Raw genomic sequence first — 27901 nt, 5'->3', positions numbered from 1 at the left:
AAGGAACTAATTTCTAAACACTCCATGGATTAAAGAGATGCGACTAAACCCAACAAATGAAACTGGGTTAGAACCTGGAGGTTAAGAACATTATTGGAACCATCGCTGACACCTGAACGGAGTCAATGATTCGACAGTCACATCTGATGAGTGTTGATTTACTGGTTTGATGGCTATCCAGAAGCACGTCCTGGCCTTCAGTAATTCCACGCTGAGGTATTACGGAGCAACATTGTGGTGTAAGTGATTCTCAGGACAAAGAAGTGCCAAAGACTGGGGAGCATGGCTTAAAGAGATGCAGGAACTCTGAGTCCTAGCTCTGCAACATTCATGTAAATACGAAATCTCTATCAAAATAAAAAGTTTACAACTTAGAACTAAAAAAGCAGTTTTCAAAAATAAAGATTAGTGGAAATCAAAAAGTAAGATGAGAGAAATGAGAGCTAATACATCAGCTGTGGCTGAAGCTCAGTCAGGACAAGAGCTAGACTGTCACTATGGATTTTCAAATCCAGCTCAATGTCGTTTACGAGCGACATATCAAAAGCATAAAAGAATAGGAAAATATATTGTGAGAGCATTAATCAAAAGAAAGCAGAAATAGACCCATTGAGAGCAGACAAAATGGGTTTTGAGATAAAAGGCATCATGTGGGATAGGAAAGGTCACTTCGTAACGCTGAGTTTCAATTTACCAAGATGATACACTCACCCTAAACTCGTATGCAACCCAGAAAAAAAAGAGCCATAGAATATATAAAGCAAACACTTATAGAGCTACAGGGAGAAATTTCCAAATCTAGCAATGTGGTATAAGATTTCAACAGATTTCTCTCAATTCCTGATGTCAGGCAGACCACAAACTATCTGAATTACCTAGCTTGGTTTATTGGACACTAATAGAATTTTCCATGTCTGTGTATTTAAAGAATGCACATTCATCTCTCATACACATGCAATATTTGCAGAACTGGAAAGCTCTAGGCCATAAAGAAAGTCTTAACAAATTTCACATAAAAGAAATCCTCTAAACAAAATGCGACTATTAGAAGATAACAGAAAAGAGCAAATTTAAAATCCCCATGGATTTAGAAATCCTACCATTCATTTCTAAATAACTCATGGGTCAGAGAAAAAAATCATAATACATAAACTATTTTAAATTGAATGATAATGGATATGTGATATACCATTACGTGGAGCCACAGTAACCATGGCCCTTTAAGGGGGGTTGTAGACTCAAAATGCTGATGTCAGAAAACAAGAGAAGGGCTGCAACCCGTGGGCTGAGCACCAGGCTGTAGACGCTGGGAGGAAGAGCAGCCGCACACGCAGAGAAAGAGAACCAGGAGATGGAATAGCACAAGAGAGAACAAAGGACCAGAGTCCGGAAAGAGCGATCAGGGCAGAAAGGAACTGGACCAGTAAGGCAGGAATGAGAGAGCTACAGACCGCAGATGGACCGGACACCGTGCAGTAATTAACAAGGTCATCAGCACCTGGAGCCTCCATGCCGAAAAACCGAGACCAGTGGACAGACTCTCAAAACAGGTGGCTTACCAAAAGCGTCGAGAATAAGAAAGAACCTGAGTGGTCTGTGAGCACTCTGAGAACCCAGAGAACAGAGGAGACAGGGCAAGAACACACCCCTAAGCTTCATATGAAGCAGACACAGACGTGCCACTAAAACGGGACAAGATCATCACGGGCAGGGGCATGCAGAGGCCACGCAGGAGCAACAGTCCCAAACAGACCAGCAGCGAGAGCGAGCCCACATCACCGTCAGTTGCTGGGATCACTCACTCCGCTGAGAACGCAAGAAGAGCGACACGCACCAAGTTAACAGAGCAAAAGAAAAACAAATAATCATCTTAACAGATAAATATATACACGATGTAATTGGACACCCAGCCCTTACTTTTTCTAAAAAAGCTCTTGTCGAGCCCTTAGCAAATATCCTTCATCTGACAAAGAGTACAATAAATCTAAAATTAACATTCTTCACAGGCTAAGGTTGGAAGCATTCCTTTTTAAAATTAGGAACCAAACAAGGAAGCCCATTTTCCCTCCTTCTAAGTCAGGACTCACCAGGGCTCCCTGCCTACACAGCGATCAGGAAAGAGAAATTAAAAGGCATCAGGATGGAAGAAATAAAGCTGTTATTATCGATAATAACAGGATTATCTTCAAAGGAAACCTAACAGAATCCTTAGGCAAAGTATGAGAAATAATTAGACATTAACATCTGGCTGAACATAGACTCAATTCACAAAAATCACACACATTTCTACATACCAGCAACATGCTGGTACATGTACCATTTATAGAAGCAAACAAACAAATATGTTTAGGTATATACCTCTTAAAAGATATGATACTTATATATATGGAGACAGTCATTGTTTAAATGTATTTTAAAACACTTTAAAAGACATAAATAGATACACTGTGGGCTTCCCTGGTGGCTCATAGGTTAAAGCATCTGCCTGCAATGTGGGAGACCTGGGTTCGATCCCTAGGTCAGGAAGATCCCCTGAAGAAGGAAATGGCAACCCACTCCAGTATTCCTGCCTGGAGCATCCCATGGACGGACGAGCCTGGTGGGCTTCAGTCCACGGGGTAGCAAAGAGCCGGACACGACTGAGCGACTTCTCCTTTTTTAGATACACTGTATTCACAGACAGGAAGTCCCCATACCTTGAGGATATCAGTTCCTAACAACTGGAGCCACAGGTGCAATGCAATTCCAATAAAGATTGCTGACTGGGTTGTTTACGGAAACTGACGAAATTCCAAAACATACACAGGAGTGCACAGGGCCAGGGAGACCGAGGAGAGAGCTAGAAATAATAAGGGTGGGTCCACCTGCCAGGGAGAGTCGCTCAGCACAAAAGCGGAGATATGAGCAAAGGGAGGCCGTGATGTGGGAAGAGGCTCGGCAGGACCAGAAGGGACCACGCAGAGCCTGCACGGGACTGGGCGCAGAGGCGGAGCCAGCGCCGCACTGGGAGCAGGGCCGAGACACGAGGAGGGGTGTTCAGACGTGGTGAAGGCAACTGAACCCCGGAGCTGGAACGTAAGAGGCAGCTGGAGGTCTGCGGGAAAAAAAACAACGAAGAACCCCTCCCGGACGCGGGGTGTGGGGGACCCAGGAGTGGGCACGGACCCCCGGAGTCCTCAGGAGACTCCGCGAGGCGGGGAGAGTGGTGATGTTGGCGGCGGGGCCAGGCGCACAGGGCAGCGTCGCCCAGGTTGGAGCGCGCACACGTGTGTGTACATTCCGCAAATCACCGAGGAGCAAAAACAAACACTCCAAGTGTTTAAATGGGCAAAAGGCATGAACAGACTTCACAGCAAAGGAAACACAAATATAAACATACAAAAATTCCAACTGCGTTAGTAATCAAGAAAATGCAAATGAGGACCACAGTTACACACGATCTCACTCCCACCAGACTGGCCGAGATTAGAGAAGCCGACGGTATCCAACACTGCGGGCAGAGCCCACACGGCGCTGGGGGGAGTGCGGTGGTCAACACCCATCTGGTCAAGCTGAGCCGTCCACGTGCCTGTGACCCAGCGGCCCTGCTCCTGCGCCGTGACCCAGAAAAAGCCTTCCCCACCAAGCGCACCCTCGAGGGGAGCACCTTTCCGTCCCGAGGAGAGTGGTCACGCGGACTCTGACAACACTCACACTGTGTCACATGGGACCAGTGAGATGTGTGGACCAGAGCCACGCACAAGCACACGGCGGGTCCTGGAAATGAGGCTGGATCAGAAAGGCAGCCAGTCCTGGGGAAGGAAGGAGAGTCTGGCTTGATTTTTATGGAGATAAAAAGCAAGCGCAACTGGACAATCCACACAGAGCAGTTCGGGGGCAGCGGGGGAGCTGGGGAGGGCCCGAGCTGCCCCCTGGGCACAGGGGCCATCTCAGTGGCCTGCTGAGGGGGCTGGTGAAAACCCACCGTACCGTCACACTTTACATCATTAAGTATGTGAGGTGTACAATTTGTACGAGTATCAAACACTGTATTAGAAAAAGGCCATAACGATGACAGTGTGGGGACTGGCGAGGGCTCTGCAGCCAGCTAGCTGTAGCCATCACAGCACTCAGGCCCTCCCCCAGGTGCGCTGAGACCTGTCGGGGTCAGGGGAGGCTTTGGGGGGCGAAGATATAGGGATGCAGGAGGGCTGGATGCTCCCAGGCAGAGAAGTACAAGGAGGGCCTGGGGGGCCCCCTGGATGTGCCCCAAACCCCGGGGACCAGGGGCCCAGACCAGGCAACATCCTCCCTTGGGGGTGGACCCAGCTGCCAGGGAGAGAGGTCCAGGGGGTGAGAAGGGAGCAGGCCAGGGGTGAGAAGGGAGAGCAGGTCCAGGGGGTGAGAGAGGAGCAGGTCCAGGGGGTGACAAGGGAGAGCGGGTCCAGGGGTGACAAGGGAGAGCGGGTCCAGGGGTGACAAGGGAGAGCGGGTCCAGTGGGTGACAAGGGAGAGCAGGTCCAGGGGGTGAGAGAGGAGCAGGTCCAGGGGGTGAGAAGGGAGAGCGGGTCCAGGGGTGAGAAGGGAGAGCGGGTCCAGGGGTGAGAAGGGAGAAGGTTCAAACCCGGGTGGAGGCCGGGGAGGTGGGGGGGTGGGGGGAGGGTCACTGAGGTTAGTGTGTGTCTGTGGTGACAAATCCCCAAGTCCAGGGAATGGAGCAGGGTGGTCAGTCCCCAGACCCCTAGGGAGGGCAGGCCTGGCCGGAGGCCACGAGAGGAGGGGAATGGAAGTTGGGGTGAGGCGGCTTGCTGGGTGTAGAGGTGTGATTCTGAGCAGGGGGAGATTTGGACCACTGCTCAAAAATGCACAGCTGTTCTCCTGGGCTTCTCCCTCCCTCCCTGAAGGACCACCCACTGCAGCCCCGCCAGCCCCGCTCTGGCCTATGAAGGGCCCAGTGGGTGCAGCATGGCCAAGGGTCACTTGCTGCTCCCAAGCAGACCCTCAAAGCTTCTGTTCAATTCTTCCACTGCTCTCATCTGCCGTGAGCCTGGCAAGGGGAGGCCGCCCACCGGTCTGGATTCCAGAGTCAAACACAAGAGCAAAGGCATGTCCATCCCGCTACGGGTTTGCAACACAAGCAAGAGCCAAACTCAGCCCTGGGCTCATTTATTAACGCAGCCAAACAGCCTGTGCTCACTGACACAGAGGGGACGGGACGAGCCCCGTTTCACAAAGGGGTTGGAAATCCTGCGCTAGCCAGCCACATGACCCTCGGTGGCCCTTGAGGCCTCTCCAGCCTCTCACCCTCTTCTCCAAAGCGGACGGCACAGGCCAGCTGGTGCCGAGGCTGGCAGCTCGGTGAGGAGTGTGTGCTGGTCTGTAACTCGGGCAGGCCCTGAGTTGACCAACCCCACCCGGAACCCTCAGGCTCACAGCTGCACACTCCTCTCTGGTTTTCACATCTCTTCTCCTGCCAGCGGTGACAGCGTTCTGAGGAAGATGCAAACCTGGGGAACAGCTGAGCTCTGCACAGCTGACACCATGCCAGGGCGAGGCTCCCTCCCCAGGGCAAGAGCAAGCTGAAATCCTCCAGGTGCCGATGCTTCCGGTGTGGGGGCACCAAGGTGGAGCCCCAGACCCCTTTCCCGGCAGACGGCAGTGCAGGCTGGACCAGCGGAAAGGGAAGCAGCCGTCAACGCCGCTGGCCGTCCGCGCAGCAGAAGCCTTGCTTGCGGTGACAGCACCGGGACGGCTTAACAATCCAGGATCAGAGCCGTCCCCTCGCTTTGGGTTCCTCTTCTGAGGCTTTTCATCAACCCTGTTGACAGCATTACTAATGAGCTGTCATCAGATGTTCCTGAAGCCACGGTGAAGAACCGGGGCGGGGGTAGCGGGGAGGGAAGTGGGGAACACGGAGTCGGTGCGCCCAGGACCTCCCCGATGTGTGAGGTCGGGTGGGCCACTGGGCGCTTGTGGTGCAGGCAGGGGTTAGCCTAACTGCCACCCCTGCTGCTTCTGTGTGCACAAAGCTCTGACCCTGGGGCCTCAGGGCGGCACACCGGGGAAACAGGTGGAGCATCTTAAGGGGAGGGACAGTGCTTAGTGACCGTCCTCTCCCTCCCAGGGCCCCGCAGCCTGACGAATGTGAGACACTGCCCCCTGGCCTGGGGTCTGAGCCTGTAGAGGGTGACCCGGAGTCCAGCCACCCTGCCTCTGTCCATGGTGCTGACGCTCTCGCCTGACACTGCTGCGGCCCATTCACAGGCTGGGGACACCAAGACATGGGCACACACAGAGGGCCAGGGATGGGGTCAGACCCATCAGACTTCTCACCCACCCTCACCTCAGTCAGATTCTGAACCCAGACCTCCTGGACTCATCCGACAGTGCCCACTTGGGGCTTCTCGGGGCTCATGGTTCCCACCAGCTGGGACTGAGAAGAAGACAACCCCCCAAAAGCCACAGTCAAGAAGGAGAGCTGGGCCTCACTGTTTGGGAAGAACAGGAGGCTGTGGGCAGAGCATGGGGACCGCGGGTCCTGCTCACACCCCTCTCCGCCCCATGCGTCCAGGACAGCCGGCCAGCAGCTGCTGCCAATCAGGACACCTACCCACTCTGGGCAGGCTGCCTGGCGCCCCTGCCTGCTGAAAGCATTGGTTAGGCCGGAGCGCTCCCACCCTGGAGACAGGCAGGCCCATGATTCGCCAGAGAGACCACGTCCTCAGTCCCAGCAGCCACGCCCCACGCCCATCCTTCCATCTGCAGAGCATGCGCTCGGAGGGAGAGCTTGTTTGATGTCTGGGCGGTTTGTTTGGTTTAATTTTGTTGTTCACCATCTCTGCTGTCAAGAGGTAAACAGACACGCTGCTTGTCTTCCAAGGAGGGCCGGATTAATAATGCATTGGCAGCAGGTGGAGGTGTATGGCCAGGACTCAGGCACCAGGGTTTCCATCCGGGCTGGGCCCGCGACTGGCTGAGTGACCCAGGCCAAGGCTCTGAGCCTCTCTGGGCCTCTTCTCTCCTCACAGACAGTCTGAGGCTGGGGTCCTGCCCTCCACCCCCACGATGGTGCTGGTGGAGACAATGCTCGCTGCAAGAAGGCCTGGCTGTGCTGGGTTCCCGACAGGAGTTACTGGCAGTTTTCCTGGGCAAGGGGATTCCTCCAGACAAGAACAGCTCAGAGATTGTACGAGGCCTCGTCAAAGTCACACAGCAAGTAATTAACGCAGCCAGAACTTAGGCTGGGCCAGTTCTAAGCTCCGTTCCTTTCCCGGGAGGAGCTGGTCAGGACCAGACAGCCCTGCAGGCACCCCCGTCACTCACTGTCACCACTGCCGCCATCACCCCCACATCAGGCCCAGGGGCGGCCCCAGCATCGCATCCCCATTCGGGGATCTTCCTTGCACTGGGTGCCCCCCAACCATTCCCGACACCCCACCTGTCTCTTCTATACAGCGGGCACATTGCCTCCTGCCTGCCCTGCAGACGGCAGACGTGAGGATTGGCTGAGTGAAGGGGGGGTGCATAGAGCTGGGACACAAGCCCCCTCCACCCTGCCCTGCGCCTCCCGCCCTGGAGGACGGCATCTGAGCCCTCACACAGACAAGGAGCCCACACCCCTTCAGACCTGAGGCTGGCCTGGGATGGGGCTGCAGTAAGAGCTGAGCCTGTTTCAGGGACAGCAATCAATTCCACTGAGCTTCCCCCAGCTTCTCACTGAGGGGGCTACAGTTCTGCCTCCCTCTCCCCTTCTTTCCCAGCAGAAAGCACAGGAGAGCTGAGGCCTGGTCCCGTGGGCCTGGTAGCACTGAGGTTTTCAATGAAACAATCTATATCTGTTTGCGGAAGGCAGGGCCCAGCCACCTGGATTCCTCTGGGATCCAAGCCTTGGGGCTGTGGCCAGCCTCCAGGCGGCCCATGTGTTCTGAGGCCTGGCTTGGAGGCCTCCCCCTCGCCCCAGCCTTGCCCCTCCCTCCACTGAGGAGCTGCTCCCCCCAACCAAGCCCATCACCCTCTCCGGACCACCTCCAGCAGCTCGAGGTGATGGACAGGACAATTATTCCCTGGGCTGCCAGAGCACTCTGAAGCCCTGTCTGCGCATGGCGGGTGGGGTGGGGGCTGCCCCCCCGGACCCTTGCACCCTGTCTCTCTGCGGCCATTACCCCCCGGTTCCTCCCACTGCCAGGTCCTTCCAGCACGATACTCGTCTGGTTCGGTCAGAAATCCTGAGATGCGCGAGCAAGCCCAGGCATCAGAGACCTGGATTCAAATTCTGACCCCGCCCTGTCACCAGCCTCACGATTTGGGGCAAGTGCTGGCTTTTCCGGAGTTTCAGCCCCACATCCACAAAGCGGGCAACAGTGGCTATTTATCACGAGAGCAGGATGGGGACTGGCCACACTCTGGGGCTCCGCACGCTGTAGCTCCATCCCCCGACCACCCTCACTGCACGGTGGGGAGCGCAGCAGCTCCTCCGGCAGGTCCGTCCCTGACACTCAGGCTGCACTTGGCCTGTGCTGTCGGCCAGGGGAGTAGAGACACACATGTGCCCACCCGGGGAGCTGGAGGCCTGGGGAGGCAGGTCCCGGAGGCAGGATGACAGCGGGGTGGGGGCACAGCAGTGCAGAGGAAGGAGCGGGGCCTGGGGCTGCCGTCTGCACCGAGCACAGGATGTGTCCTGTGGTGGGGGCGGGGGGAGAGGGCCAGGAGTGCGCGCCGTCCTCCCTGTGCTCCCCACCCCCACCTGCACCACCCTCCTGGCACAGCAGGGCCTCTGGAAAGGAAGGTCCCCAGGCCAATGTCACAGCCACCCTAAGTCAGGCATACTGGCAGCCCCGAAGGGCAAGATGGCAGTGGAGGCATCGTGGAGAGCAGAGCTCCTAGGGACAGAGGCCTCCGGGGGTTGGAGGGTAAGGACACAAGTTAGGATGTCAACCCCACCTTGGGGAGGCCTCTGCAGACAATCCAAGCATCTCACAGACAGAGATCACTTTCTTCTCCCTTCTCCCAGCTTCGGTCCCAGACCTGTTGTGGAGGACTTGCTCTTATCCCCATCACCACCACTGCCACCACCACATATCACCACCATCACCATCATCACCGCTATCACATCACCACCATCATCAACTTCACCATTATCACCATCACCACCACCACCACCACATCACCACCATCACTACCATAACCACCACCACCACCATCACATCACCACCACCATCACCATCATCACTACCATAACCACCACCACCACCATCACCAATCACCACCATCACCATCTTCACCATCACCACCACCACCATCACTACCATCACCACCACCATCACCACTATCACATCACCACCATCATCAACTTCACCATTATCACCATCACCACCACCACCACCACATCACCACCACCACCACCATCACATCACCACCACCATCACCACTATCACATCACCACCATCAACTTCACCATTATCACCATCACCATCACCACCACCACCACCACCATCACCACCATCACTACCATAACCACCACCACCACATCACCATCATCACTACCATAACCACCACCATCACCAATCACCACCATCACCATCTTCACCACCACCATCACTACCATCACCATCACCATCACCACTATCACCTCACCACCATCAACTTCACCATTATCACCATCACCACCACCACCACCACCATCATCACCACTATCACATCACCACCACCAACTTCACCATCACCATCATCACCACCAGCACCACCATCACCATCACTATCACCATCATCATCACCATCTTCATCTTCACCATCATCACCATCACCATCATCACCCTCAGCATTCCCACTGTGTCAGTCAGCTCAGGTGCCTGTAACAAAATACTATATTCCACACCACCACCACCATCACCACCACCACCACCACCACCACCATCGGAACAAGTCACCGTGTTAAGTGCTCCGCAGGCAACCAGCATTACCAGTTTGTGTTTTACAGCAAAGGAAAACAAAGAGCAGAGAGACTCAGCGATGTGCTCAGTCATACACGGGTAGTCACTGCAGAGCTGGGACTAGAACCCAGTCTGTTGGACTCCAGGGACCGTCCTCACATTACAGAAGCAGCAGTGTCCCCTACTCGGCCCGGCTTCTGAAGAAGGGGGTTCTTGCTATGCATGCGGACAGGATGCTGGGCTGATCTGGTTCTCCAGAACCCCATTTCCCTGGGCCTCTCCTGGGTACTGGAAGGGAGGCAGACTCATTTGCATTCAATTTGCATACAGCTGCTGAAAATGAGCCCAAATTCCCTACCACTTCAAAACTGCATTGTTTCTGCCTTGAAAGGGACCTTCCCACGCACACAGCCATCCCCGTCACCCCACCGAGGGGCGGTGTCCCCTCGTCACCTCTCCGGAGGAGCCAATTCCCCACTCCTAGCCCAGCCCCCGCCTGGGGGTGACCACAGCCTTAGCCTCCTTCCTCCTTCCTCTCCAGGGGCCACAGGTCCCCACGGCCCTCCCCACGACACAGCAGGCAGGGGCAGGGGAAGGAAGGTCCTGCAAGGGAGACGCTGGGGCCACTGGCATGAGCCGGAGTCCTCTGTGAGCCCAGCACCCCAGACAGCCAGCCAGTCAGTCAACACCAGGACTGGGCCGGACGTCAGGCACTGCCTCCGGGAGCCTCCTACCTCCTCCAGACCATCGTCTTTCTGCGGGACCCCTGGCCCCTCATCTGCCCCCCTGCCCTCGGATGACCAGCTTGGGACTGTCAGCCCAGGAGGAAGCTCTGTTAGAAGGGCCGCCTGGAGGCTGGGGGTCAGGGGCGCTGTGGACAGGGCCTGGTCTCTCTGCAGACCTGCCCTGGAGAGGGCCTGTCTGACCAGGGGCCAGGAACTGTAAGGTGCAGGCCGGCGCCCCGCCTCCTCCCGGGGTGGGGTGGGCAGCACAGAGGCTGGAGGCCTGGCCCCGGGCATCCAGCTCTTCTTCTGCCCGGAGTCCAGCTCTCTCTTCTGCCTCCTGCAGACCAGCTGCCTCCCGGAGAAGCTCTTCTGCACACCTGGCGCCCCATCCAGGAAGTGGACCATGCCCATCTCCGGGTTCCCAACTCTGTCCGGGAGGCAAGCTAGGGGCACACACCTCTGCACACCAGTGCACAGGCACATACAACACACACGTGAACACACATAAACTTCATGCACAGCACAACATGCCTGAGCACACGCACACACAGGCACCACCCGAGGGCCTGCCCACCCCCGTGCCCCTACGGGGTTGAGCGGTGCTGGCTGTGTGTCTTGGAGTCCTGGACGAGCCTTCACCGTGTGGCCTCATGGGGTTCATCTGAGCAGGGGTTGAGACTCTTCTCGTCTTGGGGGCTCAAAGGTACCCCTCGGGGTTGGAGGGAAGCAGGAGGCAGGCACTTCTAGCTTAAGACAGTCCCACCACCCCTCAGGGGCTTCCCAGGTGGCTCAGTGGTAAAGAATCCACCTGCCAGTGCAGGAGACAAAAGAGACATGGGCTCAAACCCTGCATCAGGAAGATCCCCTGGAGAAGGAAATGGCAACCCACTCCAGTATTCTTGCCTGGAGAATTCCAGGGACAGAGGAGCCTGACGGGCTACAGTCCATGGGGTTGCAAAGAGTCAGACATGACTGAGTGACCGAGCATGCACGCGCCGCCCTGAGACACTTCCTTCCCCCTTGGGAGGCTGTGGGGATTTATCCTCCATCCAGGTCTGGCCCACAGGGCTGGCATTTCAGTCATCTCTGTAGCACTTCCTCTCAGGCCTCAAGGACATCCCTGACCCTGGTCTACAAATCGGGGGCGTGTGCCAGGCTGGCCGCCAGCGCCCGGCTGGACTCCCACACTCAAAGGGAGCTCTACTCGTGAGATTAGTGCAGCAGGAAGAACTCGGGAGGGGGCCCCAAATCAGGGCTGAGCCCACCCCCAAAAGCAGGCTCACCTCCCCTGAGCAGACTTCTTCCCGGGGCAAAAAAGGGTGAGGGGGCCTCGCTGGGAGAGGCCCACAGGAGCTCGAGGCTGCAACTGCCCACCTTGGGCCCCAGGAAATGAGCCGCTCCCTGCTGCCTGTGGGCTCCAAGTGCCCCCCACCCAGGTCTGGTCCCCACGCCTGTCGGAGAGCTGGGGCGGGGGGGTTCGGTGGGGGGTAGGGACAGCCCACAGAGTCACACTGAAACTAGGCCACAGGCTTGAACGCAGACCCTCCCAACCTGAAGCTGCTCCGAGTTGCCAAGGACACGGGGGCAGGTGGGGCAGAGTGGGGTGCAGGGCTCCCCAGTTTCTCTGTGCTATGCCCGTGACCTCTGCCTGTGACCTCTGCCCATCCACCCAGGCGCAGCGAGCCCAGTAATGAGCAGACGGGTTTAAATGTTTGCTGTGGTTCTGTCTCTGCTGGCAATCACTTCGAGAGGGACTGGAGGAGCAAACAGAGCAGGGTGGGAAAGGGCCCGGCCTGGGGCCCAGCCCGAAGCCCAAGTGCGGGCCACCCTCCCGCCCCCGGCCCTGTGGCCCCGCCAGCTGTCCCTCCCCGCGCCTGGAACCCAACTCACATCTACATTTCTCAGCAGACGGCAGGGAGAAGCTATAGCAATGCGATCACAATGAGGTTCTCCGGTGTTCTCGGTACCCAGGGCTCAGGCCTTGGCAAATCCATCGCTGCTTATTTACCCAGCTCACCTCCAAATGAAAAGGCAGCTTCCTCTCCCCCAGGGCGGGCTCCCAGCCTGGCCAGGGCAGTAGGGTTCACACCCACTGCCCGGGCGAGGCCTCGTGGCTCTCAGGTCACTGGGGACAGGACGAAGGGCTCCGGCTGGGGAGTCCCTCCTCGTCCTCCCTGGAGGCTCCGGGCCTGGGCCAGGCTGCCCGGAGTCCTGCCCTTTGCTGGACTTGGATGAGTTCAGGTGCCCTCGCTCCTCAGGCCTGCACCGGACACCGGGCCCGGCCCACTGGAGACCTTCCTTCTTTCTGCATCTCTTATCTTTCTGATCAGAACCACGCCCGTTTTGCCTCCCGGTGCCTCTGATGCCCCGGCCTCGTCCACACCTGGGCAGGAGGTGCAGGAGCCACGCGGTGTGTGCTGACCAAGCATGGGCTCGTGCTGAGCGCCGTCCTGGGGGCCGGGGCACCCAGAGCCCAGCCGGGTGGAGGTCACCTGCCCAAGAGAACAAGGACTCCCAGGGCACATGTGCAGGCGTGTGGCTATGAGGGTGAGAGGGATCGCGGATGCCTCTCTGAGGAGCACGTGTCTGAGTGAAGACCTTCAGGAAAGGGGCAGTGAGGACCTGGAAAGCATGCAGGACAGGAGGAAGGGAGAAGGCCAACCTCCGCTGAGCACCCAGGAGCCAGGACGGGCATTCTTGCTGTCTGCTGCCACCCAAGGGTGGGGGACGAGGGGGCTGTTCTCAGCTCAGCATCCTCCGTCATCCGCCCCCAGAAGCAGCACCCTGGGTGGGGGTGGGAGGACATTATTTTCCCCAAAGCCAGTGTTTCCTGGTTTCCTGCTAAACCACCAAAAGGCAGGCCACAGGGCTCAGCATGGTCAGCGCATGCTGTGCTCTGATGGTCTGTGTCCACGAGACAGATGGGCCCGTAATGTCCCTCTCCTGAATGTATGCCATCTCTGATTCGACCTACTGTTACATATTTAGGAATTTCCCTTTTTCCTGTGGTCCAGGAATGTTTGTACAAGACTGGATCTCTGCTCTGAAAGTTGGGTAGAACATACATCAGAGGCCAGTCTCCACAGTGGAGGGGGGTCTTCCTGACCCATTCCATTTCTTTAATGGTTACAAGGACCACCGATCCTTTTACCCTTTAGTTGGTGTCGACAAATTGTACTTTTCTAGAAATCTGTCCATTTGCCCGTTTCCAAACTTGTTGGCCTAGGCCTGCTCACAGAATTCTCTCATTACTTTGGAATGTCTGTTCCTTCAATGTGCGATCAACCTTACCAGTGGTTTGTCCATTTTCGTGGTCTTTTCAAAGAGCCAGCCCTTGTTGTTCTCATCCAGTTGCTCTGTCGTGTCCGACTCTTTGTGACTATGTGGACTGCAGCACACCAGGCTTCCCTGTCCTTCACTGTCACCTGGAGTTTGCTCAGATTCATGCCCATTGAGTCAGTGATGCCATCCAACTGTCTCATCCTCTGTCACCCCCTTCTCCTCTTGCTCTCAATTTTTCCCAGCATCAGGGTCTTGTCCACTGAATCAGCTCTTCACATCAGGTGGCCAAAGTATTGGAGAGTCAGTAATAAATTCTGCTTTGTCTCTATAATCTTCTTCTTTCTAATTTCTCAGGGTTTATTCTGCAGTCACTTTACTCTTATTTAATGTCTTTTTAATACCTTAATTCATTAATTTCCAGCCTTTCTCTTTTTGTTGTATAAGCATTTAAGGCTATTAATTTCCTTTGAAGTACCCCCACAGATTTTGACATGCAGTATTTTCATTATTATTCAATTATGTATTTTTACATATCCGTTAATGATTTATTCTTCTTGACTTCCCAATTATTTAGAACTGTTTAAAATATTTCCCAACATACAAGGAAATTTTTCTTTTTGTGCTGATGCTATCTAATGAGAGAATTTTCCTAATTGCATTTTTGAATAATTGCAGTGTTTCACCCATTTACTGATTCTTTGAAGTTTGCTGACACTTGGTCTTCGACCTAAGTCATGATCAAAATCCAGGCGTCCTGGAGAAGACTGGGTGTTATCTGCCGAGTGTTACTTGTTTGAGGGTCTGGTGAGTCAGCTGCTGGTTATCAGTGAAACCTGCACCATCTTAACGAACTCCTGCTCTGTGCCCATGCTGACACCTTCCACTCTCAGGATGGACTCCCTCTGCAGGCAGGCAGTTCCGGCTTTACCCATCTATTTGGAGCTCGTTTTAAGTGTACAGAGATGAAGGATTTTTCGTCTTTCTGAAGAGCTGAACCGGCCATGCTGTCCTATTTAATATGAGTGATGTTGATAGGACTAGCCCCTCACGTTCTTCCCAGCTCTGACTGCCACGTCTTTCTCTACACTTTCTCACCTTCTTGTCCTTACGTTTTACTGGATTAGTTTTAAATGGCAAAGAGATGTTTTTTCCTACACTCTGTTGAGTCTCGACGTTTAATGGGCTCTTTGAGTCCATCCACATTAACCTGTTTACTGGACTCAATACCAAAGGTTTGCCGCGGGTTTTCTATTTATCTATTGTCGTCTTCTATATTATTTTAATTTCTCTTTTCCCCCCTTTTTTATTCAGTAATGAGTTTTGTCTGCTTAGTTGCATTCTTATTCCTTTTTTCCTATCTATGTATCTTCTTTGGTGAAGGACCTGCTCAAATCTTTTGCCCAAATTTTCTAATTCAAGTGTTTGTTTTCTTGTAGCTGGATTTGGAGAGCTCTTAATACATTCAGAATACAAGTCCTATATCAGATATGTGATATACATTTTCTCCCAGTAAGTAGCTTGCCTTTTTATCCTATTAACAGAGTCATTTGCAGAGTGTAAGTTTTCAATTTCAGTGAAGGAACCCTTGAGTTTTTAACCACATATAGCTACTAACGGGCACCAAAATTAATAATGTAATCACCCTTTGCAACCAACACACTGTCATTGCCCCACTGCTGTTCCGTCTTTTGGAAACATTGACCCACGCAAATCAGACAGCACACTCCAAGTCCATTGCTTGATATGAAACGGTTTCACCATCAGTCCTGTATCGACCAGCTTCCTGGCTCACCGCCCGTGTCACACACCTTCCTCCTGGGGCCATCCTGCAGTCCGCCCTTCAGAGGCTTCTTGTCAAAGTCCCTTGGCAACAGACCCTCACGCTTTCAGTCCTCTTTGTCCTGAGGTGGCTTTGCCTGGGGCCTGATTCCAGGTGACAGTCCCTCTCTGGGCCTAGTCTCCCCACGGCTTCCACTGCTGAGCCTGTGACTGAGCTGGTGGGGGTGGGGCTGTCGCTCTGTCCCCCTTCCTGAGCCGGCCTCCCGCTCAGGGGCCGAGGTTTCCCAGCACGTGGAGCCACCCGGTGCTGTGCGTGCCCCCCACCCCCGTCTGCCGGACGGCGGGTCAGGGGGTCACACACCACCTTTCCTCATTCGATTTTCTTCTCCTGGGACCCTGCCAGACCCAGGCTGGATTTCTGGTCCTCTGCACCCTTTCATCTCTCTGTCACCCTTCCCACCTTCTGAGGTCTCCTGTCGTGTTGCTATTTCTCCAACTAAGCCTCAAATGTCATCTGTGACCAAGGATGCTGCCAGGCTTCCCGCCGAGTTCTTTGTTCTTAAAAGTTGTCACTGGCCCTTTCCAGACATGCTGGGTCACTTCTGATCATGTTACTACTACTCATCTTTGTGACTTCACCTCATTTTAAAAATATTCCTTAGAAACTATCTTACGTTAGGTATCTGCTTGATTCCTCCGGGGTCTGCACGGGCCAGTAACAGCTGCCTGCCAAATCAAATAACACAGACTCGGCAGCTCTAACAGAAATGCAACCCCCACCCACCCCCGTCCTGGAGGCGGGAGGTCAGAGATGAGGGCGAACAGGGCTCTCCCCCGGCGTGTGGCTGGCCGCCTCCTCCCGGGTCCTCACACAGCCATCCCCCCGCACGCATCTCTGTCCTCATTTATTCTTCACACTGAGATGGAAGTCACCCCAGGGATCCCACTTCACCTCGATCCCTTCTAAAAGCCTCAACTTCTAACACAGTCACCTGCTCAGGTCCCGGGGTGCAGACCTCCGCACCTGGCGGGCCTGAACCTGTTATTCTGCGATGCTGGCCCTCCTGCCCCCTGCAGACTACGTGACAGCTGCCTGTGGGCTCACGTGATGCTTCTTCCTCCCTCTGAGGGTCCCCCAGAGGCCTGCGGGGCCCTCCCCCAGCCAGAAAGACCCGTCTGCCAGGAACCTGGATCTCAGGGCCGGCCTCAGAGATGCCTCCAGCTCAGTGCTGGGGTAACTGGTGAGGTGAGGGGGTTGCAGGGAGGGGACAAGCCTGGCTATTTCGCTTCTCCCTGCAAACCAACAAAGCCTTTACAACCACAGCTTTTTCCACATTAATCTGTTTCCCGCGTGGGCTCCTAGTAAAAGTCTCTCAGTAGTGTTCGACTCTTTGTGACCCCATGGACCACAGCTTATCACTCTCCTCCGTCCATGGGATTTTCCAGGCTAGAGCACTGGAGTGGGCTGCCATTTCCTTCTCCAGGGGATCTTCCCGACCCAGGGATTGAACCCAGGTCTCCCGCATGGCTGGCAGACTCTTTACAGTCTGAACCACCCCTAACCTGCAGTTTATCCACCAAGAGCAGACCTGAGATACACCCAACCTTTGCAGGGCAGCAGGAAAGGCCACCCTGGAGAACACCCGGTCTCGTCTGACCACAGGGACGAGGAGGTTGGAAGGACGCTGGCCACGCTGCAGAGTGCTGGATAGGCCACTAAGCAACCTGGGGGCTTTTGTGGACGAGAGTTACTGACTCACCGCTGGCTCCACGGGAAACAGTGAAACCACGAAACATCCCTCCTTCCGTGTAGGTTCCACCCTGTGCTCAGCTCCTTCTGAGCCGGGCTGCCCCGGGAGCCTGGGGGTCAGCTCACTGTCTGGTTCCTGCCAAGACCTCAGCGTCCTACTTCCGGAAAAGGCTGTTATCACAAGTCCGGAGAAGGAGGCAAAGGGGAAGTCGGAGCGGAGCCCGGCCTCAGGGCCACAAGGGCCCCGACCCCCACTGAAGCACGTGGCCGGCCATGAGCCTGCCTCCTGGGGCTGCCCCGAAGGGCCGCCCCATCCTAGGGTCACAGGCGAGGCGGATCGCAAGCCCAGGGAGGGCTGAGGGCTGAGGGCTGCCTGCGGGGAACCGCAGGGGACAGACCACCACCAGGACAGACCGGCTGCACCTCACTTTCTGTCAGCATCGCCCGCGTCACTGCTTTCGTTTTTTAATGTTGTTATTTTATATTTATATAAGAAAAATATTTTTCCAAAAAAAGTCAGTAGGTATAAAATGGCACCCCACCCCGACGAGTACCAAGGAATATTTGTGCACACATATATCTCTCATCGTAGACATAAACAATGACCGCAGGCCCTCAGGCGTGGGTCCCTTGGGGCAAAACCAAGCAGACGCAGGGGCCCAGCCCCCACCCCAGTCTGTACACCTGCAGAGCAGCGGGGCTCCCAGGAGTCACTCCGGGGCACACACTGGGCGTCTTCTGGGTGCCCGGCTGAGGCACACTTCCAGGGTCTGCACACCAGGCAGTGGTCTGGAGGTGCTGTGCCTGCGTGCACGTGCCGGATGGGAGGGTGGGGCTCTGCCATCCCCCACACCGTCCCTGAGCAGACCTCGTTCCTGTACTCCCCGGGGTCGCTGGGTCCACAGGCGCTGGCAGGACAGAAGGGGCACGCTGGCGATGTCCCGTGTCCTCTCCGGCCCCGCCTAGGGCCCGTGGGGCTCGGACCCTAGGTTTCCTCCTCCACCTTCAGGATCATCCCTGAGAAGGCCTCTGGCCCAGTACGGCTGCCCTGCGAGGCTCTGGCCGGCCTGCAACCGGTCCCGCCCCCCGGGGAGCCGCCTGGGCTGGTGGGCGAGGCACCCCGGGCCGGGAGGGCCTCCACCAGCCTCCCCAGGGTCTGGGTGAGCGCCTCGACGCCATCGGCCAGCCGCTGGCTCTGCTCGGTCAGCCGCTCCAGCAGGAGGTTCTGCTGGGCCATCAGCGTGCTCTGCTGCTGGGACCAGGCGCTGAGCAGGGCGCCCTGCCGCCGCTGTGCATCCAGCAGCCGCCGCTCCAGCTCCGAGGCCTCGGGCCCCGCAGCCTTCCCAGAGGGCTGGGATCCTGCCGAGGTGGGCGGCGAGGGCCGGGGGGGCCCAGGAAGCGCAGCCGCCGGGGACGCTGAGCCCGGGGAGGTGGGCGGGGAGGGTGAGGAGGCGGCCACGGGGAAGGCTCCTCGGGGGTCCAGAGGGTCGGCTTCGGGCGGGCTTGGCCCATCCAGCATCCGCAGGGGGAACCACAGGCAGCCGGGGGCCTCGTCTTCCTTGTCAGCTAGCAGGGGGAGACGGGAAACGTGAGCCTTCGCCAGCCAGGACCGGGGCAGTGCAGGGAGGGCCCTCAGTGCACGAGGCCCTCTGCACACACAGCAATCTCGGCCTCTCTCGGGGCCCGTGGTCGGCAGCAGCGCCCTCACAGGACGCTGAGACTCAGAGGGCAAAGGATGTCCTCCAGGGATGCTGAGAAAAAACTCCAACCTGGCGGCTCCAAGGCCAAGGTGCCACCGCTAGGTTGCCATCTGTCTGTCTGTCTGTCTGCTCACCCAATCTGGCCATCATCTACCCACTGTCCTGTCTGTCCATCTGTCTACCTACACATATCCACCCACACATCCATCCCTTCAACTGTCTGCCCGTTTGCTGGTCGAGCATCCACCCGTCCCTCCATCAGCCCACCTCCTTCATTCCATCCACCCATCCATCCGTGTGCATCTTCCCGTCCATCCACTTCATCTCTCAGCCGTCCACCCATAAGCCAGCCCACACACCCAGCCATCATTCACCCACGTCTCTGTCTGTCCAGCCACGTGCTTGTGCTAATCCCCTTCCAGCCCTTCAGTCCATCTGTCCATCTCCCCAACCCTCCATTCATCTGTCTGTCCAGCCATCCATCCGCCACGTGGACGACCAGGAAGATAAGCAGAGTGGACATAAAAGCAGCACTTCTCCAGGAGAAGCTGAGACCTGGACCCCTACACGCTGGGCTCCAAAACCAGCTCCACCTCCTGGGAGCCGTGTGACTGTGGGAAGCCCTCCTCTCCTCTGGGTCTCAAAGCCCTGTCTGCACGCGGAAGGCCAGAGGCCGTGATACCTGTCCTGCCGACACCTCCCAGCACCTCAGGCAGCGGGCGGGAGCCGGAGGGCTTCCTGCGTGGTGGCCACCGTAGGCCACCTCCTGGGCGGAGCCCCCTCACCTCACCTATGGGGCAGGGTCCCACCTTGGGAGGGTAGCTTCACCCCAGAGCACCGGGCCCACGCGCCTCTGGTAACAGGCAGGCCAGGTTCCAAGCCTGCTGCATCCCAGGCACGGGTGGCCACCCGCCACCACCTCCTCGTCCTCCTCCTCCTTCCACAGTCCAGGCTCGTGCTGATCCTTCTGACCCGGTGGCCCCTGGGGGCACGAGGAGGAGTCAGCTGCCCAGCCGGCTCGTTGCTTCTCTCCTGAGATAAGGCTTCGGCAGTGAGGCCCTCGGCGGGCAACGTCCAGCTCCGCATTCCTGCGGCAGAGGCCAGGCTGGGCTTCCGACAAGTCCGCCATGCTTGCCAGTTCTGGTGGTGCCCTCTCTCTGGAGGCCCGGGGAGCCCACCGTGCTTGCCAGTTCCGGCGGTGCCCTCTCTCTGGGAGGCAGGCTGTGTGGGCAGAGGGCGCCGAGCCGCCACCAGACGCCGCAGCCCTGCCCCGCCCCACCCTGCAGACGCAGGCCACCCCCAGCAGCCACACCAGCTGTCACGTGTGCCCAACCCTTGCCCTGGCCGAGGAGTCAGGGGGCCCCGATGCAAAAAAGGGGCGGCCAGCAGTGGGCCCAGCGGGTGCCCCCACGACACGCCCTTGCAGAGTCCGATGGCCTCCGGGCTCCCCACCGGGGGAGGCCTGGGGACGGAGGCTCTGCTGGGAGGGGCTGCTCTCCCCTGTGGCCGGCCCCACCCTGCGCCCCTCCTACCCGGAGGCACCCCGAGTCCCTCTCCCAGCACAGTGCCGACGTTCCAAAGCCCCCGGGGAGCATGGACAGCGTCCACCACCTCCCCGGCCCCTCCCTGGCCCCAGTGGCACGGCCCACACAGGTCCAGCCCCTGGCCGTGGCACCCTGAGCCTGCCTGGGCAGCCCCTTCCTCGGCCTCTGCCCTGGCTCCTGCTCGGCATGCCCTGGGAAGCCCTCCCTGCCTCAGCAGGCACAGGGCCCCGTGTCACTGGACTGCACCATCCGGCCACCCCACCCCTAGGACGCGAGATCTGGGGAACACAGGCTCTGGGGGCTCCGTCTCTGAGCGAGGGCCCGGCACGGAGCAGGGGACCTGGGGGCAGGCGGCAGGCGCGAGGATGCTCGAAGCGCCCACTTCCTGCTGGACCCAGGCCCGGCCAGGGGCTCACGGCTGTGTCGCGGCTGTGTCCCCAGAGCTGCCTGATGCCCCGCCTCAAGCAAACGAAGGTCAGACATTGGTCCTTACTGTCCCGGAGCCAGCCGACACATTCCAAGTGACGAGGCCCTGCCAGCTCCAGCCCCGCGCCTGGCCCAGGGCAGACAGGGAGCCCTCTCCACAGCATCCCACTCCAGGACAGCCGACGCCACTGGGCCTCCTGTCGGGGCAGCCAGGTGCTGCCCACCGGGCTGGGGAGCCGCAGCCCCGCCGGTGCCCACGGCAGCGAGACCCGCCCCTGGGAGACGCTCACCCCTCACCCCTGCCTCTCGCTTGCTGAGCCGGGGACAGAGGCCTGGGACACAGCCTCGGTGGGGGTGCAGACCGGGCAGGCAAGGTTGACCGCCCTGGGCACGCGGCCCACACCCCTACCTCTCCCCTCCCCCATAGCAGTCGGCTTGGGCGCAGAGAAGACCCTGAGGGCCTGCCCCTCTGGTGCGGGCAGGGGCGGAGGGCTGTGCCCTCACACTGACTTACTTGGTGCCGGCTGGCTCCAGCGAGGAGCTCACTGGCCGCCTCTGTGTGCGAGGACGCAGCCTCAAGGCCGGCTTCAATACTATCTGCAAATCAAGACAACACAAGCAATTACAGAGAGGAGACCCTCCGGTCACCCGGAGCGGGGGCGGGGGAGGCACAAATGGGGAGTCCGGCCTCCAGAGGTCAGAGGCTGCGGGGATGGGCACCGCCCACCCGCCCGGCGTGGGCCCTGGCCCGCCTGAGTGTCAGGACAGAGCGCCTGGCACTGTCTGTCCTTGGGGCCTGGCAGCCCCTCAGAATGGGTGAGTCCAAGCCGGGAACAGCTCTGCACACAGAGAGCCACCGCGAAGACGGCCAGCAGGGTCTGGGAACACCGCTGCCCCCCAGGACACTAGCACGTGCTGGCCGCCGGCGTCCCCACACCACGCAGCTGGTTCTGACGACCGTGCAGCCCCGAGTGGGGACCAGGGGCTTCAAGCAGGGGCCTGCTGGGTGTGTCAGCAAAGCCCCCAAGACGTCGCCCCAGCAGCACAGCTGAGCCACCCTGGGACACCAGAGGACACCCCTCTGCGGCAACGGGGGGAAAGGCAGTGTCACGTAAAGCACCGTGGGTCCACCCCACCCTGCAACGACGCGTGGCCAGGCTGGCGGCACAGGACAGGGGTGGGCCAGCACCTGGGCTCGCGACCCGGTAGGAACAGGGCTGGAACCCCCGGGAGCACCAGGGCAGTTCTCTATGCTGTTTCCTCTCCCACCAAGAAGGACCCAGTGCTGCCCAGACAAGCGGGCAATGACCACAGCTGTGGGCACAGCCCTCAGCACAGACCAGCTGGTGCTCTGTGGGCTGACCTGTCAGACACAAACACGCATCAAGCCAACTCTTAGGAAGAGAGGACGAGCCTCTGAATTTGCGCATTTTGGTGAAAACTCAGAGGTAGAAATGGCTACATGCACACATCTCCCCGATGCTGGGAAAGATTGAAGATGGGAGGAGAAAGGGACGACAGAGGATGAGATGGTTGGATGTCATCACTGACTCAATAGACATCAGTTTGAGTAAACTCCAGGAGTTGGTAATGGACACGGAGGCCTGGCGTGCTGTAGTCCACAGGGTCGCAAAGAGTCGGACAAGACTGAGCGACTGAACAGAAGTGAACACATCTCCCTCGACCGCCCAGGGCCTGAGGCAGAGACGGCGCCCATAAACACAGGTGCAGCCCAAGCACTGAGGGCTGCCCCGGTGGGTGAGAGCCTGAGGGTCACGGCAGATGGGGGACGGGGTGCCGGCCCACTAGGGCGGGTGGGACGTCTGGGCTGAGCTGGGCTTCATGGCGGAACTTGCAGAACCAAGAGTCACGCACGGGGGCCACCGAGCTCCTGCCCCGCTCCCAGGCAGGGGGCCAGCAGGACGGGTCTGAGCACCCGGGGCCCCCCCGCCAGCTCCCCTGGGCCTTAGAGTGTGCCCACCTGCAGCATCCCAAGGCTGGGCCTGGCTCTGCCGGTAGAAGAGGCGGCCTCCCCGTGACTGACAGGCAGGCCCTGCCCCGTCGTCCAGGCCTGTGACAGTCCAGCTCAGGGCATGGCTGTGTCCTGGGTGCGTGTGCATCTCTGACCTGCCCCCACCTGTTTGGTGCAGACCCCCTGAAAAGGTCTGCTGGGGCCTTTGCTGGGGCGTCAACGGCCCTGCTGTTCCCGCAGGCCCTCCTGCTGTCCGCTCGGCAGCCCTCAGGACGCAGGTGGTCCTGCTTCCAGCTTCTCCCTAAAGTCTTTCCAGTAGCTCCCCAGGACTGGGGAGGCGAGGGTCCGCGGGGCCCTGCTTCGAGCTGTGAGTGGAGCCGATGCTACTGTGGTGAAGGGCGCTGTGATGGGCTTGCAGAGGTCTCTTGAGAGGAGGAGGATGAGGAGCAGGAGGAGGAGGAGCTGGAGGCGGCAGCCAAGACCCAGCCGGGCTCAGGAGCGGCCGCAAAGGTGGCCAGCGGTGGGCCTGGGGCTCTGGGGTCAGCGTGCCCTGGGAGGCTGAGGGCCCCTGACGCTGCCTGGCCTGGCCTGCGGCTGAGTGACGTGAACGAGCGGCGCCCCTCCCTGGCCTGGAGCCTCGGCCTCCCCATCTGGATGCAAAGCGGGCCTTGCTGGAGGCTCTGATCGGGCTGTGGGGAGCCACTTACTTGGCAGGGGCTTGGCGGCACGGCCCTCCCCGGGGGCGCCCGGGGCCGCGAAGGTCTCGGCCACCATGCGCTCGATGGGCGTGAGGACGGCGGGGGTGCGGGGGCCCTCGGCCAGCTTCCGGCGCACCACCCCGCGCAGGTCGCGCCACTTGTGCTTGACGTCGCCCAGGTCCCGGCGGCAGTAGCCCAGCGCGTTCACCGCCTGCAGGATCTTGCTCCACACGCGGTGTTTGCGGGCAGGCGGGCCCCGCAGCGCCCCGAACAGCAGCGGGTAGTGGCGCGTCACCCTCTGCACCAGCACCTCCGTCTCCTGGGGGCTAAAGTTGGGCTTCCGCGTCTTGGTGCGTGAGTGGGGGCCCGGCCCGGGCAGCAGGGCTGCCACAGCGGGCTCGGGGCTGGAGCTGCGCCCGCACGGGGCCTTGCTGCTGCTTGACCCTGGAAAGGCACCGGAGGCTGAGGGCAGCAGGCTGGCCCCACCGCCCGTGCGGGGGGACGCGGGCCTCACCGACACCCGCCGTCCCGGGGACACCCACTCCAGCACGCAGCGGGGTCCTGGGCTGTGGCTATTCTGGGCACTGGGGCCCACCTCTCCAGCAGGCATAGCACTGGAGGAGGTCAGTCCTCGCCAGCCCCCCACCCGGCGAGAGCAGAGAGGCCCTCCTCATTGGCCCATCGCTGAGACCGAGTGACCATCTGGTGACCATCCGGGAAACACCTGGGTGTCCATCTGGAGCGTACAAAGCATTCTGCACACCCACCCTGAGACGGTCACCCACAGAGGTAATCAAGCACGTGGAGACAGGGAGGGTCCCAGGAGAGGTGCCGTGAGCCGGGACGGGTGATGCCCAGAGCTGCCCACAGCAGAAGCGAGGGTCCCGTGGGCACCCAGGCTTGCGGACCAGTGAGGGGCTGGCAGGCGGCACGGCCCAACCCCCTCCTTCGCTCTGCTCCTGGGGATGCAGCACACACCAGGGTGGGGGCTGGGCTGCCTCTTGGGGAGCAATACACGCCTGCGCCTCAGCACGCCCCGGCCTCCAGGCTCCATTGAGGCGACGACTCAGCCCGAGATCAGGGTGCAGAGGGGTGTGGGGAGGCCTGGGCCCCGGCCACAAGCTGCCTGTTACCAAGTGGCTCTGGGCACTGGGAGCCACCTCACTCCTGAGGGCCGCAGGCTGTGGCCTAGCACCGCCCCAGGCACCCGGGTACAGGGGGAGGGGCAGGAGAGCCTTGTGGCCGCACAGCTGGACAGCCGGGCTGGTGGGGCGGGGCCCTCGCGTGGAGGGAAAGAGCCGCCGCAGGGGCAGGACAGCTCTCCCCGCGCAGCCAGTCCCCACCGCACACGCTCCTGGGAGGAAGGCGCAGGGTGAGGGGCAGGCGGCCCCGACGCTCCCACGAGCAGGAAGAGGGGCCCGCCCCTCAGGGGCGTCCCCGGGCTGGCCTTCCTGAGGGGCTGGGCCGACCCAGGGTGGTGGGAGGGCATGGAGAGCGGCCAGCAGAGGCTCGGACCACCGGAACTTGCCCGGGCCCCACTGTGTGCCAGGCAACCCCGCCAGACCATGCCCACCCCTCCCTGGGGCAGTTGCTGGAAGGATTCGGGTCGAAGCCAGACACAGGGCATCCCCGAGGACGGCCTGGGGCAGGCAGGGCAGGTGGCTTGGCAGATGCTGTGGGTACCCACCGATGGCCTCTCCTTGCTCTGAAACCATGGAGGCCAAGTCCTTGATGATCTGGTTCACATCTAACAGGTCGCTCTGTGGAAAGAAGAGGACAGCCGTTAGGTCCCTGGGGCCGCAGTTCAGAGGTCAAGGGCACAGCCAAGAACCAGAAATGAGCCAAGGGCGACCCCTCAACTCAAAAACACTGCTGGGATCTGAAGCACTGTCCCCCAACGCGAAGGTCAAAGCCCACGCTGAGCATCCCAGGGCCGTGAGCGCCCTCCCTGGGTGCAGAGGACCCCGCGCTGGCCCCTGAAGGGTGCAGTCTTCTGCAGGACGGCGTCCCCAGCACTGACCCGCAGGCCTGACCAGAGGAGAGGAGGATGTCCGGAATGGAGGGCTCAGTGCACCTCCCGCAGGCCCCTCAGTCCTGTAGACACCTCACTCCTCGTCCCCTCCTGCGGCTCCTCGACTGAGGGGCCGACCTGCCCCTCTCTGTACACCTGGCACCCAGCATGGCCGGCACACGTGGGTGGTAGATGGTGGATGGATGAATAGTGGATGGTGGGCAGGTGGGTGCTGGGCGGTGGGTGGACGGACAGTGGACGGATGGATGATGAACTGGATGGGTGGATGAACGGAGAGATGAACAGTGGATGGATAGATGGATGGCGGATGGAAGCAAACTGACGGGTAGACGGCTGGATGGACAGAATAGTGGACAGTGGATGGACGGAAACCCCTCTGCTGTCTGAAGACTGAGGAACTTCTTGAAGCTAGTGAGTGGGGTAAGAAGCAGAACTTGGACCCGGAGACTCTGGGGTACATCCCACCCTGCTCATCGTGCTGGCCGCTTGCGTTCTCCTTGCCACCCTCCTCTATCTTAACTCCACTCGCCCAACAAAGCAGAAGTGATGTGGATGAAGGATGCAGGCATGCCACTTACAGAGCACACGCCTGGGGCCGTGCTGGGCACACTGAGGTCACAGGGCTTCGAGAAGGGCCTCTCAGAAAGGGGGAGGGCGGGGGTTGGCACCAATGCCCGCTGACTTGAGCCCCTTCCCTGCAGGAGATGGCTCCTCCACTGGCCAGCCAGGTGACCCTGGGCAAAGCGGCTCACCTAGGAGTCAAGTCCCCACACCTACCACCCAGCAAATCCAAGCCTCCTCCCTCGGTGCCGGGCGCGTGGCCAGGGTAGAGCCAGGAGGGGAGGCCCCTCCAACACCTCTGAGATGCAGGCACCACGCCCCTGCCCGCCGTCCACCACCCTGCAGCCCATCAGGACCCTGGATTCATTTCCACCAGGGTCATTTCACCCCACTGCTAAATATCGCAGGGAGATTCATTTTCTTTTTAGGAGTGTTCTGGGAAATGAAGCAATTAGCATGATCTTAAACCGACAAGTACTATCAATCGCAATTCAATTACCGGGCTTACACACAGCAGAGGCGGTGGCTCTGCGGGAACCGGGCCACGGCCGGGAAGGTGGTGATGAGTGCGGGGCCTCAGGCGGCCTCTGGCCTGGACCCACTTCTGGGATCTGCATCCCCACAGCCCTCCCTGGACGAGGCTGCTGGTGGGAAGGCTGAACTCAGGTGCAACCCAAAGGTCCAGACCCTGAGGCCACCCGTGACGGCCTTGGCCTCAGCCAGACCTCACCGACATAAGCCCACCTCCCCACTCTTCCAGGTCCCCGCCCCAAGGCGTCCAGACGGCCAGCCTCGACCTCAGCCACTGAGCCTGCACCGTGGGCAGAAGCCTGGGGGCTCCCGAGTCTTGGACTCGGGGGCTCCAAGGGGCCTTTTAAGGTGCTCAGTCTCCCCTGGCTGCATGAGGTCACCGCCGGGCAGGCAGGGAAGCCAGCACCAGAGGTTAAGGGGCTCTCCTGGGACACCCCTGCTCACCAGGAGCCAGGCAGCCCCGGCAGTCCAGACCCCTAAACAGCACCAGGGATGGCAGGCTCACTCTTGGGAGGCCTCCTGCCCTAGCCGCTGGTGAACTCAGCACGCGTGTGGTGGACCCCTTCCCCGGGCACAGGGACAGTGTCTCAGGGAAGGACAGGGTGGGAGGGGTGGCAAGCAGGAGCCACAAGCCTGGGGTCTCTGGGGGCCCAGGACCACAGGCTGCCTGCCCAGGTGCGTAGGGGCGGAAGCTGGAGCAGTGGCACACAGCTGTGGCCTGGCTCTGACGGGGACACACGGCTACTGGGGCAGGTGCTCCTTGTCCAAGTAGCACTGACCCCAAGAACCCGGGACTGCCTGGGTGGGACAGCAGGTCCCCAGTCCAGCTCCCTTCAGGGCTTCAAGAGAGGCCTCCCACTTCAGGAGATGCAGTGGCCAAAGCTAATCTCTAACTGCTGCAGACACATGGGGGCCACCCCCTCCATGGTCCCTCCCCACACCACGCTTCTGTAGAAAGCAACCCCCCGAACACCGTCAGGGCTGTGGCTGCGG

General features: G+C 59.3%; 1 protein-coding gene across 12 annotated transcripts in view; it reads right to left on the bottom strand.

The window, feature by feature from the left end:
• TSNARE1 (t-SNARE domain containing 1) overlaps window positions 1-27901 on the bottom strand; it is a 117970-nt gene that overhangs the window by 18611 nt on the left and 71458 nt on the right. For 3 of the 12 annotated variants that reach the window (XM_061438442.1, XM_061438441.1, XM_061438445.1), the window contains exons 11-13: window positions 25472-25544; window positions 23794-24228; window positions 17894-19010 (exon numbers count right to left, since the gene is read on the bottom strand). In XM_061438442.1, the coding sequence (XP_061294426.1) occupies window positions 18430-19010; window positions 23794-24228; window positions 25472-25544 (1089 nt within the window). In that variant the 3' untranslated portion in view covers window positions 17894-18429. Of the gene's footprint in view, window positions 1-5101; window positions 5798-17893; window positions 19011-21628; window positions 21712-23793; window positions 24229-25471; window positions 25545-27901 lie in introns of those variants that run through there. The other 9 variants (XR_009740709.1, XM_061438446.1, XM_061438448.1 and 6 more) reach the window with 6 other exon arrangements.

The sequence above is a fragment of the Bos javanicus genome, chromosome 14 (genome assembly GCF_032452875.1).
Source record: "Bos javanicus breed banteng chromosome 14, ARS-OSU_banteng_1.0, whole genome shotgun sequence".
In the NCBI taxonomy this organism is placed as follows: domain Eukaryota; kingdom Metazoa; phylum Chordata; class Mammalia; order Artiodactyla; family Bovidae; genus Bos; species Bos javanicus.
The sequence above is the reverse complement of the archived record's forward strand: the minus strand, read 5'-3'. Positions and strand labels throughout refer to the sequence as shown.